The 15,397-nt window shown below is 37.5% G+C and overlaps 4 protein-coding genes across 4 annotated transcripts; 2 read left to right on the forward strand and 2 right to left on the reverse strand.

Moving 5' to 3' along the window:
* Positions 1-3,996: 3,996 nt before the first annotated feature.
* BKA55DRAFT_529482 (uncharacterized protein) lies at positions 3,997-4,671 on the forward strand (the record flags this gene model as incomplete). Its single annotated transcript, XM_046189077.1, has 1 exon — positions 3,997-4,671. One exon carries the CDS (start codon positions 3,997-3,999, stop codon positions 4,669-4,671), a length of 675 nt encoding a protein of 224 aa, XP_046041533.1.
* A 66-nt stretch (positions 4,672-4,737) lies between these two features.
* BKA55DRAFT_529502 (glycoside hydrolase superfamily) lies at positions 4,738-7,432 on the reverse strand (the record flags this gene model as incomplete). Its single annotated transcript, XM_046189082.1, has 2 exons — positions 4,738-5,261; positions 5,314-7,432. 2 exons carry the CDS (start codon positions 7,430-7,432, stop codon positions 4,738-4,740), a joined length of 2,643 nt encoding a protein of 880 aa, XP_046041534.1.
* A 1,945-nt stretch (positions 7,433-9,377) lies between these two features.
* BKA55DRAFT_586044 (uncharacterized protein) lies at positions 9,378-10,123 on the forward strand. The gene is made up of 2 exons (XM_046194521.1): positions 9,378-9,395; positions 9,456-10,123. Exon 2 carries the CDS (start codon positions 9,592-9,594, stop codon positions 10,015-10,017), a length of 426 nt encoding a protein of 141 aa, XP_046041535.1. The 5' UTR covers positions 9,378-9,395; positions 9,456-9,591; the 3' UTR covers positions 10,018-10,123.
* A 604-nt stretch (positions 10,124-10,727) lies between these two features.
* Positions 10,728-13,361, reverse strand: BKA55DRAFT_681586 (heterokaryon incompatibility protein-domain-containing protein). The gene is made up of 4 exons (XM_046198256.1): positions 13,172-13,361; positions 12,589-13,049; positions 12,308-12,538; positions 10,728-12,209 (listed from the first exon to the last, which is right to left on the reverse strand). Exons 2-4 carry the CDS (start codon positions 12,959-12,961, stop codon positions 10,774-10,776), a joined length of 2,040 nt encoding a protein of 679 aa, XP_046041536.1. The 5' UTR covers positions 12,962-13,049; positions 13,172-13,361; the 3' UTR covers positions 10,728-10,773.
* Positions 13,362-15,397: the final 2,036 nt, after the last annotated feature.

Raw genomic sequence — 15,397 nt, forward strand, 5'->3', positions numbered from 1 at the left:
ATATAAAGTTCTTAAGTATATTAATATATTAGTATATTTACTTTTACCTTATTATTAAATATTTTTATATAATTTATAAGTATATAATATAAAATATTTAATTATTATTATAATTCGTGCCTGTAATAGCGCTATAAGGCTTTTATAAGGCAGCTATAATATATTTATAATTACTTATATAGTAATTATAGCCTAATCTTTTGCCATATAGCTTAATAGCTTATATAACTATTATAATTATCTTATAACTTTTACTTAATAATAATTTAAAAATAAAACTTAAATATTATATTATTTTTTTTTTTTTAAGTTTATAAGTTAGCCTTAAAAGGTATATCTAAATATCTCTAGAATCTAATATAGTTTAAATATTTATTACCCCTATAGCCAGTAAAGCTTTATTAAGTCAAATCATTATAGTTAGCTGCCTTAATTACAGCCTAAACCTAGCTGTATATATGCTAGCTAAAAAGCCTTACCTGCTTATTAGCTGGCCCTAACCTTCTTCCTATAACCTACCTAAATGGATACTATGCTTTAATTATCTATTATACTTCTGCAGTAAGTTATCTGACCTGACTTTCCCTCTTCTGGCTGCAACCGCTAATAGTATTACAGCTGCCCTGCTATAATGCTCTAAAGAAGCCTGTAGGCACCTAGGGCTAATAAGCCTTATCTAACTAAAGGCTATAATATAATCCTTAAGATTAAAGAAGCTCTTAGGCAAAATAAGGGCAAGGGTAATATATTATATATAATAGCTATAAATATTAAAAAGGCCTAATTTAATAAGGATAATACTAGCTATATTAAGATAATAATCTTTAATTATAAGATCTTCTTACTTATATAATCTATTTATAAAAACCCTTTAATTAATAAAGACTTTCTTAAATATAAAAAGTAAAAGCTTAAGGATTTAAAAAAAAAGCTATATAAAAAGATATAGCTAAGCAGGAGGGAGAGGGGGTTCCTTAAGGCCCTTAACTTAGGTAGCTTATATAATAAGTAGCTTAAGGATATCTAGTAGTAGGCCAAGGAGGTACTAGAGAAGACTAAGAACTTATAAAGACCAGGCTGGTTATGGTCTTAGACTACGAGAGCGCGAGGATAGAAGCGGGGTAATTGCGGGGTTTTGCAGGAAAATAGAAGAAATGTATTAAGTTTTGTATAAGTTTAGTTACCTGAAGTTAAAGACCTGAAGTCGTGAATTTGGCATTGGCGGCAAAAAGAGGATTAAATAAGTTATAAGATAAGCCATATAACCAAATAAGCAAATTAGCTATAATATTAGTATATTATTAATATAAATAGGGGAAATATTATATTATAATATCCCTTACTTAACTTATTACTTTTTTATTAACTTTATTTTATTTATTTATATATATATAAGATTAATTAAATATAATTTTTATAATATAATATATTTAATAAGTATATATTATAAATAAATATATATTATACTTTTTTTATTTAATTTATAAGTTATTTATAATAATTTATAATTTATAAGAAATAAACTAGTTAATATTAGGTTTATATTAGCAGATAATATAAGGTATAATATTAAGTAATATAAAGTATTATATCTTTTAATATTTAAGTAATATATATTAGGCTTATTAAAGTAAAGATGTTATATTAATAGCTAGTTAGTTAAGTTTTATTTAAGGCTAAATAAATATATATATATATATATTATAATAGCTTATAGTATTATAAAACAGGCTTGAAATAAGTTATATATTAATATTATAAGTTATTTTATATAGCTTATAATTTATTATAGGGGTTTAATATAAATTAATATATAATTAGTAAAAATTAAGTAAGGTATATATAATATAAGTGCTTTTATCCTTTAGATTATAATATAATCTCTCTCTTTTTATTAGCCTTGCCCTTAAGACTTATATATTTACTTTCTTTATATATTATCTTAATATATATTAACTTAAACTTATAATTATATATATATTAAAAATACTAGTTTCCTTAATATATAATATAATTATTATAAGGCTTAAGGCCTAAAGTACTAGGCTAGGGATAGTTATTTTAAGTATATATAATATACTTATTATAATTATAAATATAATAAAAAGGGTATTTTAATTCTTAAAGGTAAATAATCTTTTTATTTATTTTTTACTTTTTTTTATATTAATTTATTCTTTAGCTAATTATTTTATAGTAAAAAAGCAGTATTTAAAATATAAAAAAAAAGTTATTAAAATTAAATTATTATAATTATAATAATAAGCTAATCAGTATTTAAATTACTTAATATATTTTTATTATTAAAAAAGACAGCTAAATAAGTATAATATTAAAATACTTTATTAAATATTAGGACTTTATGTTACAATATTCGCGCTTACGTCACGTGTACCCTACAAAACTTCCCGCTCTATCCACTAATCAGATCGACCTACGTTAAGACCGAGCTTAAGAAGCTATAATCCCTCAACACCAATAAAGACCGAAGTACCAATCCTTACAGTCTAACACCATTTAACCTGCAGTCCAAGGGAAACGCACCTCAGTCTATCTCAGTATATATATATATATATTTAGCATTAAATAGAACTTAGCTTACTAGCTATTAATATAACTTCTTTATATTAATTAAGCCTAATATATAATAAATTTACTATTAAGAGATATAATACTTTAATAATACTTAATATATATTATATATAATCTATTAATAATAAACCTAGTATAACTTAGCTTAATATAATTAGACTTAAATTATTATACTTTAAATATACTAGAAGTAGTTAAAAATACTAAGTCTTTTAATACTATTAAGGCTTAGTTAACTAGTATTATAAATACTATTAATTAAAGTAAACTTTTCTCTTTTAATATTACTAATAGAAATTCTTTAGTAATTACTAAGTATTAATAAAGTATTTTAATAATTCTTATATATTTTTACTTTTTAAGTAATATTTCTATTTAATAAGGTATTATATTTTCTTATTAATTTTCTATATTTTGTTAATTACTTTTATATTATAAACTTTTAATCTTTTAATTTTTATAAGTTTATTATTTATTTTAATTTATATTATATTTATTATTAACTTAAGTAATAAAATATAAAAGATTATATAAAGCTTAACCTTTAATAATAAGTTTAGTTTATAATTATATTTTTAATAATTATATATAGTCTAATATATTTAAAATTTAATTTATAAATTAATTACTTTATAATAATATTTTTAATATATAAGTAAATTATATCTCTTTTTAAAAAGGCAAGTATTTTTATATTTATTTTTTAATAAATTTAAGTATTATTTAAAGTTTATAATATAAACCCTTATTATAATAATTAAATTTAATTATATTAAATTAAGTTATATTAAGTATATTATTAATAAATAATATAAGATATATATTCAGTATTATTAAAGTATTATATTTCTTAATAATAAATCTAATATATATTAGGCTTAATTAATATAAAAAAGTTATATTATAGTTAATTAGCTAAGTTTATAAAAGCATTTATAAATAGAATTTATAAATTTATAATAATTATATATAATTAGTAAAAGTTATAAGGTATATATAAGATAATTACTAGGATTATATTAAGAGCTAGTATTTATATTACTTAATTAAAATCGTAATTATATTAATAAGGCAAATACACCTTATTTAATATTTACTTTTAATATAATAGCTTATTATAGAGGTTTTTTTTATTTAAGTTTTTAATAAAAAAGGTAAAAAGCCTAATAGCTTTTTATAAGGTTAAAGGCAAGGGGAAAAGAATATTATAATATATAAATTATTAAAGTTATTAAAATAGTTATATATATTTTTACATATTGTAAGGGTAATAGTAGTTAGTACTTTATGTGGTATGAAAACACAAAATGTCACGTGGACTTATCTCCACAAGAAATCCAGGCCATAAAGAAATCTCACTCGTCACAGCCCAAATACGAAATACATCAAATTATAACACTTAAAATGGAGGAACTGCCAATCAAACCCTCGGGTATCTTCATGCAACAAGATTTCATCACACCAGAGCATGAAGAGAAACTCATTCACATTTTCGAGAATGAGCTAGAATGGCCAACTCGACCAGGACGACTCTCGCTTCACTACGGCTACACATTCAGCTACAAAACATTCGGCATCGATGAAGAAACTCCCTTCAAACCTTTTCCAGACTGGCTAGTCCCTTTGCTGCCAACAACCGAAGGCCGTCCGCCAGATCAAGTCTGTCTTCAACAATACGCCCCAGGAACAGGAATACCGCCTCACGTCGACACCCACGGCCCATTCGATCAGCTCTACTCACTATCTCTTGGCTCGCCACTATTCATGCAATTCTCAAACAAAGAAACAGGCGAGAAGATTGAGGTTGACTTGTTACCGAGGAGTATGATGCAGATGAGCGGTGATTCACGATTACACTGGACGCACGGGATTAAATCTCGCAAAACAGATACCCTCCCTGATGGAACAGTGCGATTACGACAGATTCGATGGAGTCTTACATATCGTTGGCTTCGCGAGGGTGCAGAATGTGAATGCGGGAATGAAAAGCTCTGTGATACGGCGCAGAGAAGAAAAGGAATTGAGAAAGAATATCGATGGAAACAATACGAAGAAGACGCAAAGGCACCACAGTCTTAGTTCATTATATTCATGAGCTATTAGTATATATAATCCGTGGTAGCAAGCATATTAGAAAAGAACTATCTAAGGCTTGGGAGAGAACCAGGTCTCCAGATCAACGGCCCAATCAACAACACCACCAAAGTTCAAGCTCTTCGCCCAATCCGTACGCTTCTGCTTCGTCGTAGGTCCCATATACGCAACCCAATCAGTCATACCCTTACCCTTTGTTCCAAACGTCATGATATCCGAGTCCGAATCCTTATCATACCAAGTCTTCGCCGTGACACCCTTCTTGCCCTGCTTAGCATCATACGCGATGAGACGAATCTCAGCGTCGGAGAGGTATCCGGCTTCACCGGTGCAGACACCAGGTTCGGCTTCAGAGACGCTGAAGCTTCCGGTGAATTGACATGTTGGGCCTGTGCACTTGGGGTCTTTCATTCGGAAGCTGCGGCCGTAGCTGGAGATACCGATGACGACCTTGGCGGGGTCGACGCCGGCTTTGGTGATCATTGCGAGGGAGTCGAGAGTTTCGGTCTTGTTGACGTGGGAGCGGAGACAGTTGCCGTTGGGGCAGCCGGAGCTGATGAACTTGTTACCGTAGTCTGTAACAGATTAGTATAAGTCATAAACGAGAATCGAGGGAGGGAGACATACCCCATTGACCGTGCAGATCGTAGGTCATGTAGACCATGTAATCAACGAGAGGCGCAATCTGCGTAACAGGGAACGGCTTAAGATACCAATAAGCAGCAGGAAGAGCAACAGAAATAGTCTTTCCACTCTTTCCAATCTTATTCCTCATGACCTTGAGGAACGCAACATAGTTGGCAGTATCGGTAGAAGAGCCGTCAGAGCCAGCGGAACCGGGATACTCCCAATCGAAATCAACACCATCAAGCTTATGGTTGTTAAGAACAGTCATGATATTGTAAGCAAATTTGTCACGGTTCGCAGGCTTTATAGCATCGCGGTACAGCTGGTATGTTGACGCATCAGTTGAACCAGCCCAGCCACCGAAGGAGATGATCTTCTTCCAGCTGCCCTTGACTTCCTTGAACTTTAGGAATTGCTCACGGACATCAGGTTGCAGAAGAACGGAGAAATCGGACTTGAGACCGGCAAAAGAAAAGTGGATGTGAGTGTAAGGAGTCGTGACTTGGGGGAGTTTGGTGACGTCCATGTTCAAGCAGGGTCGACCGAGGTTGTAGCCCTGGAAGTAACCCACGTTGAGGAACTTGGCGGGCTTCTTGGAGTTACCGACGATCTTGGTACCGCAGTTTCCGATACAGCCGGGAGTGTTCGCCTGGCTTGTACCTGGCGCAGCGCCCTTGGCGGTAGTGTTGGTGCAGAACTCAGAAGTAATGCCGCAGAAACCATAACCAGAGCAGCAGGCGTTAAGAGGGCAAGGGTTCATATTGGCGAGATCCCAACCTGTCTTGGCACTAGAGGGTTTCTTAGATCCAGGCTTTTGAGGACCGCAGACAGCGCCGGCGATAGGTAAAGGCATAGGGTTCTTTCCCTTGCTAAGACAGATAGGCTGACCGAGCTGAAGACGGTTGCATCCGGCGAAGCCCCAGGTGTTCTTGTTAACATCCTCAATAAACTTCTGAGTGATACCAAAGTTCTGACCGAGGGAGTAGCAGCCATCGCCAGACTTTATCTTGTAAATGAAGCATGTTCCATCCTTGCTAGGCTGAGGAGTCTTATCGGGAAGAGTACCAGCAGAGCAGCAAACCCACTGCTTAGGAGCGAGTGTAGAGCAAAAGTTCTTCTGGGGGTTATACTTGTTGAAGTTGGCGGTAGTAACCTTGCACTTCTTAGCGAGCGAAGCACAAGAATCACCAGAGACAACTTGAATAGCGCGACAGTCGGCGCGGGGTGCAAGAAGGGACTCAACGCCCGCAAAGCGAGAGCGGAGCTCAACATCTCGAGCCTTGACGGTGGTAGTAGTCAGAACACCAAGGTTGATAGACTCTTTGGAAGCTTGGGCAATGCTAACACACTGTCCATGAGACCAAGTCCTCACAGCATTCTGAACAGCCTCAAGGCCATTCACGTTATCAGCTGCGAAAAGACCAACAGTCTCAGCAGTCTTGTCATTAGCATTGCAGACCTGGAATGCCTGAACGCCCTTTTGAAGACGAGAAGTAGATTGACGAAGAATGTTGGAAGCACTGCCCTTTTGAACCTCACCTCCGACGTAAAGGCCAGCGATGGAAGAACCAGACTTTGCGAAGAGGATGGTAGTACCGCATGTAGCGCCGTGATCAAGATAATCGGCAAGAAGACCAGCGGCAGCAGCGACGTTGTTACCAGATCGAAGAACAGTCTTACCAAAAGATGAGGTCGTCTTTACGGTAGCTTTCTCAGCACCGCAGTTACTAGCAAGAGAAACAGAGCTCTCCGCCGCTCTCGCCTGAACTTTTGTTCCCTCATCCCTCTTGGTCTGTGTAGAGCTCGTCTCGGTAAGGCAGGTATACAAAGTTGCGGACTCGCTGTAATCGTTCTCAACATTGAAGGCAAACAGCATAGGAAGAGTACAACCCGCGAGTTCCTCCAGACTGTGAAGTTGCGTCCAGTTGGCGGGATCGTTACCCGCGATGTTACAAGGCTGAGGACATCCTTCGGTGAGAGGACTGGAGATGGGATCTTCGGTCTTTATCTCCCCGACGGGGGGGACGGGGTTCACATCACCGGGGTTAACATCGTCTTGGGCGGATACAAAGAATGAAAGGAATGTAAGAAGAAAAAAAGTAAAGAGTGAATTAGCCATCGTGGGCGTGTACTTCTTGACTCAAACAGTCAAGATAGAGGGTTCAAAAGAGTGACTGATGGGGGTTGAGGGGGGGAGAAGGGAGAGAGAGGCTAAGCGTCATGTTTTTAACGATGGGCGCCATTATTGAAAAGAGGCGTAGTAGGTAGTGGGCTGGACTGGCATGTGGACGGCGTACAATTTGGGATGAATAGTCCAAGACCACGTTGACTCGGTTGTGGATGGAGAGGGTCGAACCCCTGGCTAGTGCTAGTGCAGGAACATGGTGGTTTGCTGTAAGGCTGCTGACCCTTGCGTTAACGTTGACCCCCGGACGATATGATCCTCCCAGGCTATCAATGTTTCCGATTGACAGAATGACGTTCATACTGCTATAGGTTGCCGATAAAACGATTACCTTCAGTATCTCACTTGGTGGTGTTTGTCTTCTTCTTACAAACAATTGTCTATCACTTCCTCTTTTCTCGCTTCATCCATTTGTCACATTTCAAAACCAACAACACTTTCTTCCCCCTGCTTAAGTCCGGTGATTTCCTTTTTCGCCCAAGTAGCTGGGTCTAGATCTCAAATCAGCCTGTTATCGCTTAAGCCCCCCCCCCCCCCCCCCCCAAAATTCCCTGTTAGCCCGCCCACCCACTCTCCCACTATTTCTTAACAATCATTCTGTCAATGCTAAGCGCTAAGGCAAGTAGGCCCTTTTGTCGCGCGATTTGTTACAGGGATTGGGTGAGAAAAATACCCCTGGTCTAGATTGAATACAGAAGTTGCCGGTCCCCGACGGAATCACTTTATTGAACCGAACATGCACGTTTAGGCGCTGGGCTGATGGGTAATTTTAATTTGAGGCTTTTGTGATATCGCGGAGAAGAACGGTGATTAGCTTAGTTTAATAACGGCCTGAAAGCCACTGACGTCGGAATACAAAATCATGGAGCCTGTGACAGTTGACACCTGTCGTCAAACGCAGCGAGCACTGAGGACCGAGAGCTGAGGGTTCGACCGATGACCCGTTTTTGAATCAGCGACTCAGTCATTATCGTGATTAGATAGCTAACCCCGTTATGGAAGTTGAATCATCTCGGAGACTTGGCGTCTTCACTTGCACCCGGCCCGAGGCCCGTCGGTGTTTTTTTCCCTCAGCCTTAGGATTTTTAATTACCAAGGTTGTATCGTCGTGTCGGCCGACGGAGAAAACCCCCAAAACACCCCCAATAACACGCACTGCCAGCCCTGACTTTTGGTCCCAACAATGACTACCATCCACGTGTGAAGATCTGCAGGCTGGGAAATACAACGGCTTTATGCTATCAAGATTTGCAAAGTAAGTGAAGATCACCATTTGCATTCACCTTAGCTGAAGTTTAGACTGCTTAGCACATGTTTGGTCGGTTGATCAGTGGAGTACTGCTGCCTTGCTAGGAAACGGTGAGGTTGTTAGATGTGGCTAGGTTCACCCGAAGATGTTTTATGTTTAATTTCCTGCCAATTTCCGCTACTTGTGAACTCAATTTTTTCACGATGCTACCTGATGTTGTTCAGCTGAAGCACAGGCCTTCGCTTAGAGGGAGCTACCCTGGACTGGTGAACTTTAAACGCGAAAAATCACCGAAGATGGGGAATTGACAGGTGCATGGGCGCTGGTGTAGAGCTGAAAAGCACGATTGTAAGGTCTGCCAAATTAATCGAGGGTTTGTTTTGATGGGTGATTGGGAGATATTAATTTCGTCTGTCCTTTTTGTGTTGCATTCACGGATTGTCGCGTTCATATCTGATAAGCCGCGCAAAAAAAGAGCATGTCATAGTAGCTCTACGCGTTGGGTCTCTCAAAATCAGTCGGTATAAAGTGAATAGATATGATAATTGTGTACTCAATTTTATCTCAGTTTGATCATGGATTTGCGAGATATGCGACATGGAAATGCGATGCTGAAGAAATAATGATGTCATTCATAACAGCTTTCCCCTGTCAATAACTCTTTGTCAACGTCACAGTGATACATGATTGGCTTCAACCACGACTTACAGGCAAATATATAGGACAATACCTCATTTCAAAATGAGATCTCCAAACTGAGAATTGCAAACATTCTTCAACTTTTCACCTCGAATCCTTCTTGTTTCGTTCACTTCAGATCAACTCAACCAAGCATAGCACCAAAATGCAATCCATCCTCCAAAAAACAACAGGCATCGGCCCCCAAGTCGTCAAACCCGAACATCTCGAAGGCCGCGTCGCAATCGTAACAGGCGGCGCCCTGGGCATCGGCTATGAAGTATCACGCGCCCTCGCCCACGCCGGCTGCAAAGTCATCATGATCAACCGCAAAGAAGAACAAGGCCAGGATGCCATCTCCGCCATCCAGAACGAAAAGTCTAACGCCGATATTGACTGGAAAGAATGCGGCATGGGCAACCTCGCTCAAATCCGCGAAGTTTTTGGCGGTCTGCGCGAATCCCTTGATCGACTTGATTTTCTGGTTCTTTCAGCGGGTCTCAACACGAATCAGTTTGGCTTGGATTCAGATGGTATTGACACCCAAAAGCAGCCTGGAGGATTTTTTGAAACGAGACGTGAGGACCAATAAGTGCGAGGAATGGGTTTATTATGACAACTTTACTGTTATTAATATTAATATAATCTAGCCTATAAAGGAGAATCTGGGCGAGGAGTGGAATAAAGTTAAACAGGAACTAGGTCCTATGGCTTTAGATAGATATAGAGACCTATTCGTGGTAATTACCGAGAGGGCGTGACTATAAAGCCTTAGGAGAGTGTTGCAATTAAGTTTGAGCCTGAGATGGAATATGTGGAAATTCACGCAGCAGAGTCTGACGGGAAATGAACAGGACTAGTGTGTTTGTCCAAACGGCAAATGCCCCATTCGATAAAGGTTAGATTAGCTTTTCGTTTCGAATAAATGCGAGATGCGATAGATCAATGGTGTACATGTCAGACATGCATCGAATAAGAAAATAATGGTGATCGTCGTCTACCCTGAGTCACACGACCCCTGATTGCCCCGCTAGTTGAAAGTTGAGATCTGCGCTTGCAATTCGATAGACCAGGGATGATCTACAGCCGTTCCTAAAAGTTTTCCCTTCTTGATAATCCGTGATATTGACTTGCAGGTTTGATGGCCGGGAAGGCTTCCGGACGAGGCGGGGAAAGTCAAAACAAGAGGAAAATTAAAGAGGAACATATATCTATTGATTCTAATTATCCTCACAGTATCAATATGACAGCTGACTGCTACTGCTCACCAGAGTCACTTGTATTACAGACAGTCTTCTGGCTCAAAGTTGTCAGATTTCCGGTTTCTTTCATTTCTTAGAAGCTAGCACTATACAAGTTTCACATGATTCTCTTTTCCAGCCGCTAGGTCATACTCCATCTGAAACCACTCATCTCTCGTTGCCCTTTTCTCAAAACTGAGAGTAAACAGCCCAACCCGCTCGAATGAGTCCTTGCTATTGGATACCTTGAGAACAAGGAAGTAATCGGTAATCACATCAGTCGCAAACGACTGACTATCATAAAGGTGGAGAAGAAACACTTGGGCATGCCGACAAGCAAACCCGTCGTTCCTCTGGTAGAATTCAAAGTCAAATCTGTCGTCATACTTGTAATCGGGAAAGAAACTCGGCTTTGCACCCTTCAGCTTTAGTCCTTTGATATCGTGGCCTGGTGTCACAGGGCAGGGTGTTATCCGAGGGCTTCGTGTCAACACCCAACTTTCGCTCTCTATGGTGTAATGAGTGGTGCTTCTGGAGGTCGAGCACACTCTACAGATGCTGCGGAGGTGCACAGCGCATAGAGACGCTCGTACGCAGATGTGACCGGATTTTGCAGCTCCTGTCTTGTCGATGCCGGCGGGGACATACTCAACCGCTTCGATCCTATCTTGTAACTGCCGTCTGTGGCGCGTTCTCAGGGAATAGGTGTAATCTATGCCTCTAGTAGTATCCACGCTCGCCCACGACCAGCTAGGTGCTCTCCATGTCGGGCGAGTCTGGTCCACCGGCTTGTTGACGACCCAAAGAAATCCCTCAGCTAAACTGTTCCTCCAGAGTCCAGCAATGTATTCGTCTCTCGTGATCCGCCCAATATCTTTGGCGCACCCTGACAAAGCCGGCAATTTATCACTCCCCTGTGTGATGCGAAGTTTAGTATACTGCATCACTGTCTTCTGCCAATGCTGACATAATTGCGGTATCGAGTACAATCCTCTGACACCGTGGAGTCTTTGAACTTGATCGTAATGATCCTTTCCTTGCGCCATAGCTTGACTGGCCTCAGTCTTTGGTGCTGGATGCGGAGGCATAAAGCGGTTGCCGCACTCACACGTCTTGTTTTGCCGGCATTCAAACTGGAGCTCGGTATATGTACAATAGAGTAGCCTCCGGGGCAGCATACGCTCTTGATAGATCCATGCTCGAGTTAGCGCTGGAAAGGTCTTCTGGAATGCTTTGATGTCATCTGCTGCACCTTCGCCATCACAATACCGAGCAGCAATCAGAGTATCAAGGCCATGGTCTCCCTGAGTCCTGAAGCATATATCACCTTGATTTCCTGGGGAGAAGCAACCGCCTCGGGAGTCAGGCGATGAGATTGCCGCAATGGTAACAAAGCTGTTGTGATAGATGTCGGCCATATTGCTGGACTCAATTTGCCAATCTTCAGAAGAATCTTGAATAATACAGAGGGAGTCAATCCAAAGGTATCGTAGCCCAAGTTTTCTTGCTAGTACCACAGCATCCCTGAACGTCTTGGGAAGTGCTGTAAGGCGGATGCGCTTAAAGTGATCCGCGATAGTCTGAGATGTGGTCGTTATGTGTTTCGGGTCCTTGCCCCAACAATGAGAAAGGCAAGCATACCATTGATACTATGCGTTTGTACCAGCTGTATCACTGAGCCATCAGGGACAGTATCTGGCTTAAGGTCCAGACATCGCTTCGGGAGGGGGACACCTCGTCCAGAACCGCATTGCTCGTGAGTCTCTTCACATTGCCTTATCCAGCTTTCTGCCAGGCCAAGGGAAATTGAGGTGTTTGTATCACCTGAAAGAACCTTGGCAGATCTGAAGCCGTTGATGAGTGACATGGATCCTTAATCATAGCTTAGTTGGTGTTGGTTCATAGGTCAGATGTATATATACCCAGAGGAGAGAAGAATTGGAAAGAAAAACTATTCTGTGTTTCCTGCACTTTAAGAAGAAAGCTATAACGGATCCACTCAAAGACGAGATTCTCGATATTAAAGCTCCCACGCGCAGACATCAGGGCTTTCAGCAAGTCATGAAAGAACAGGCAACACTCGCAGCCACGATCTCCAGAAGCCTTTGCGTCCTTCAATCTGAAAGCTTTACGCCTGAACTTGAGCTTACTGTTGTTGATTCTTGTATCATTATTCAACGTTGACGCTGCTTCATTACTGATCCTTTGCCGAGTGCCTTTAGATCTTTCCGCTTTTCTCGTTTCTCGCCTTGAGTCGTGGTTCGTCGACCAGCGGGCTGTTGCTTGGCGGCCCATGTGTCACAGTCCAAGAGACAACCTTGAGTACCAAGTTTATCAAAGATATCTATGTACTCCGCCATATCACGAGGGACAGGTGTGAGGGCTGTGACTTGTTCGAACGAAATTGGTGTGAGTTTCATGTTATCGGTACTTGTGTTGGTAGAGATGCGGGGTTTGAACGAGGCGTTCAATGTTGAGTGGGTAGAAAGTATGGATGTTGCTTACCTTATGATGCCTGAGACACCAGAACTGATAGAGCTGTTTATCCCTGCTCACTTTATTTATTTGACAGGCCAGGTTGGGGACTTAGTAGTTTCCGCAAGTATTAGGATCCTCTTTCCATCATCTAGATCATTTTATGTCAAATTGAAACGTGAGGCTATTACAGATATCCTTGGCTTGCCGTCGCGTGAATAAGATCAGCTGATGAAAAGCACGGTCTTAAATCATTCTGCCGGAGTCGTATAGCATGGTGAGTATTAATAAGCAAGGACAACAGGAGTTCTAGGACTATTGTGGCTCTTTTGATACGAAATAAACTACAGGGCGAGTGGTCTAGAAGTGGTTCGACTCAGAGCTGACTGCTTGTTGATACCCAAACCTTTTCCCGCCATTTAGACAAAAGTCGTGGTGGAATACCTGCCTACAGATTTGCATTTCAGCATTGAAAAAAATAACGAAAACAAAGATGTATTTTTCTCGTAGGTATTAAACCGTCTAAATAAACTATTCCATACCCCATGCAGGATTTAGTGACATCGTGTGAAACGTAAATGCATGCGATACTCGTGGTGGGCTGTTAAACCGCCGGATGCTAATTAGTAGGGCATTTTGCTAAAAGGAGCTGCTTTTCCTAAAATAGAAGAGTTATATAATATTTTATATAAAGTAAACTTAATATAATTCCTTTAAATTTCTAAACCTTGCCTTTATCTTATATTTATTTTAAAACTTTTTATTAATTTAAAAATAGCTTTTTAATAATATTAATTACCTTTATAAATATATAAAAAGTTACTTTTTATATATAATTAAGTTATTTATAAAGATAATAAAAAAAGCTATTTTATTTAATTAAAAAAGATAACCTTTTTTTTAAAGCTATTTTTAAATCTTTAAGATTTAATAACTTATTATTAACTTAATTTAAATTAATTAAATTAATATTTTTTTTTCCCTTACCTTTAGCCTTATATAAGGCCATTAAGCTTTTTAGCTTTTTTATTAATAAGTTAAATAATAAGACCCCTATAGCAGGCTATTATTATAAAAGTCAGAATTAAATAAGGTTTATTTGCCTTAATAATATAATTACTGCCTTAACTAAGCAGTATTAATATTAGTTATATCTTAATAGCTAAATTAACCTTCTTCCTTTAACCTATCTAAAGGACTATACCTTAATTAACCTTTATAATATACTATACCTAATTTATCTATTATACTTCTAAAGTATATTATTTAACCTAACTTCTAACCCTTCTTACTAATAGTATAATAGCTATACTGCCTTAATACCTATTACATAAAATAGCCTATAGCTATATAATTATACTTACTATATAACTAGCTATAATCTTAATTTAGCTATTAGGCCTGCCCTAAAGGTAGCTAATAAAGAAGAACTTTATATAATATATATATAACAGGATAGGTTTCAAACAGGTAAACTAGTCTATACTAGGTTTTTTATAGAGTTATAAGGCATTTATACTAAGTAATAGCAAAGTATTATATCTCTTAATAGTTAATAATATAAGTTAGGCTTATTAAGGTAAAGAAGTCTTATTAATAGCTAGTAAGCTAAGTTTTATCTATTATTAAATAAATATATATATATAATATAGTAGCTTATAGTATTATAAGTTAGGCTTATAGTAAGTTATAAGTTAATATTATAAGCTATATTATAAGGCTTATAGGTATTATAGGGTTTCTTTATAAGTTATTATATAATTAGCAGGATTATTAATAGGTTATATATAATATAAGCATTTCTCCTTATTTAGGTTATAATATAATCTCCCTCTCTTTATTAGTCTTATCCTTAAGACCTATATATCTGCCCTTTTTTCTATATTATCTTAATATATACTAACTTAGACTTATAATTATCTATATAAGTTACTAATACTATATTAAAGTTTAAAGCTACTTATAATTATTAAGTATAAGCTATTTTAATTAAGAATACTAGTTTTTTTAATATATTATATAGTTATTATAAACCTTAAGGTTTAAAATATTAAGCTAAGGAAGGCTATTTTAAGTATATATAATATACTTAATATAGTTATTAGTATAATAATAAGGATATTTTAATTCTTAAAGGTTTATTACTTATTTTCTATTTTTTCTTTTATATATTAAGTTTAATTTTTTTATAGCTAATTATTTTATTATAAAAAAGTATTATTTAAAATATAAAAAAGAGGTAGCTAAAACTAAATT

This window comes from Fusarium redolens, assembly GCF_020744475.1.
Source record: "Fusarium redolens strain MPI-CAGE-AT-0023 chromosome Unknown BKA55scaffold_32, whole genome shotgun sequence".
In the NCBI taxonomy this organism is placed as follows: Eukaryota; Fungi; Ascomycota; class Sordariomycetes; order Hypocreales; family Nectriaceae; genus Fusarium; species Fusarium redolens.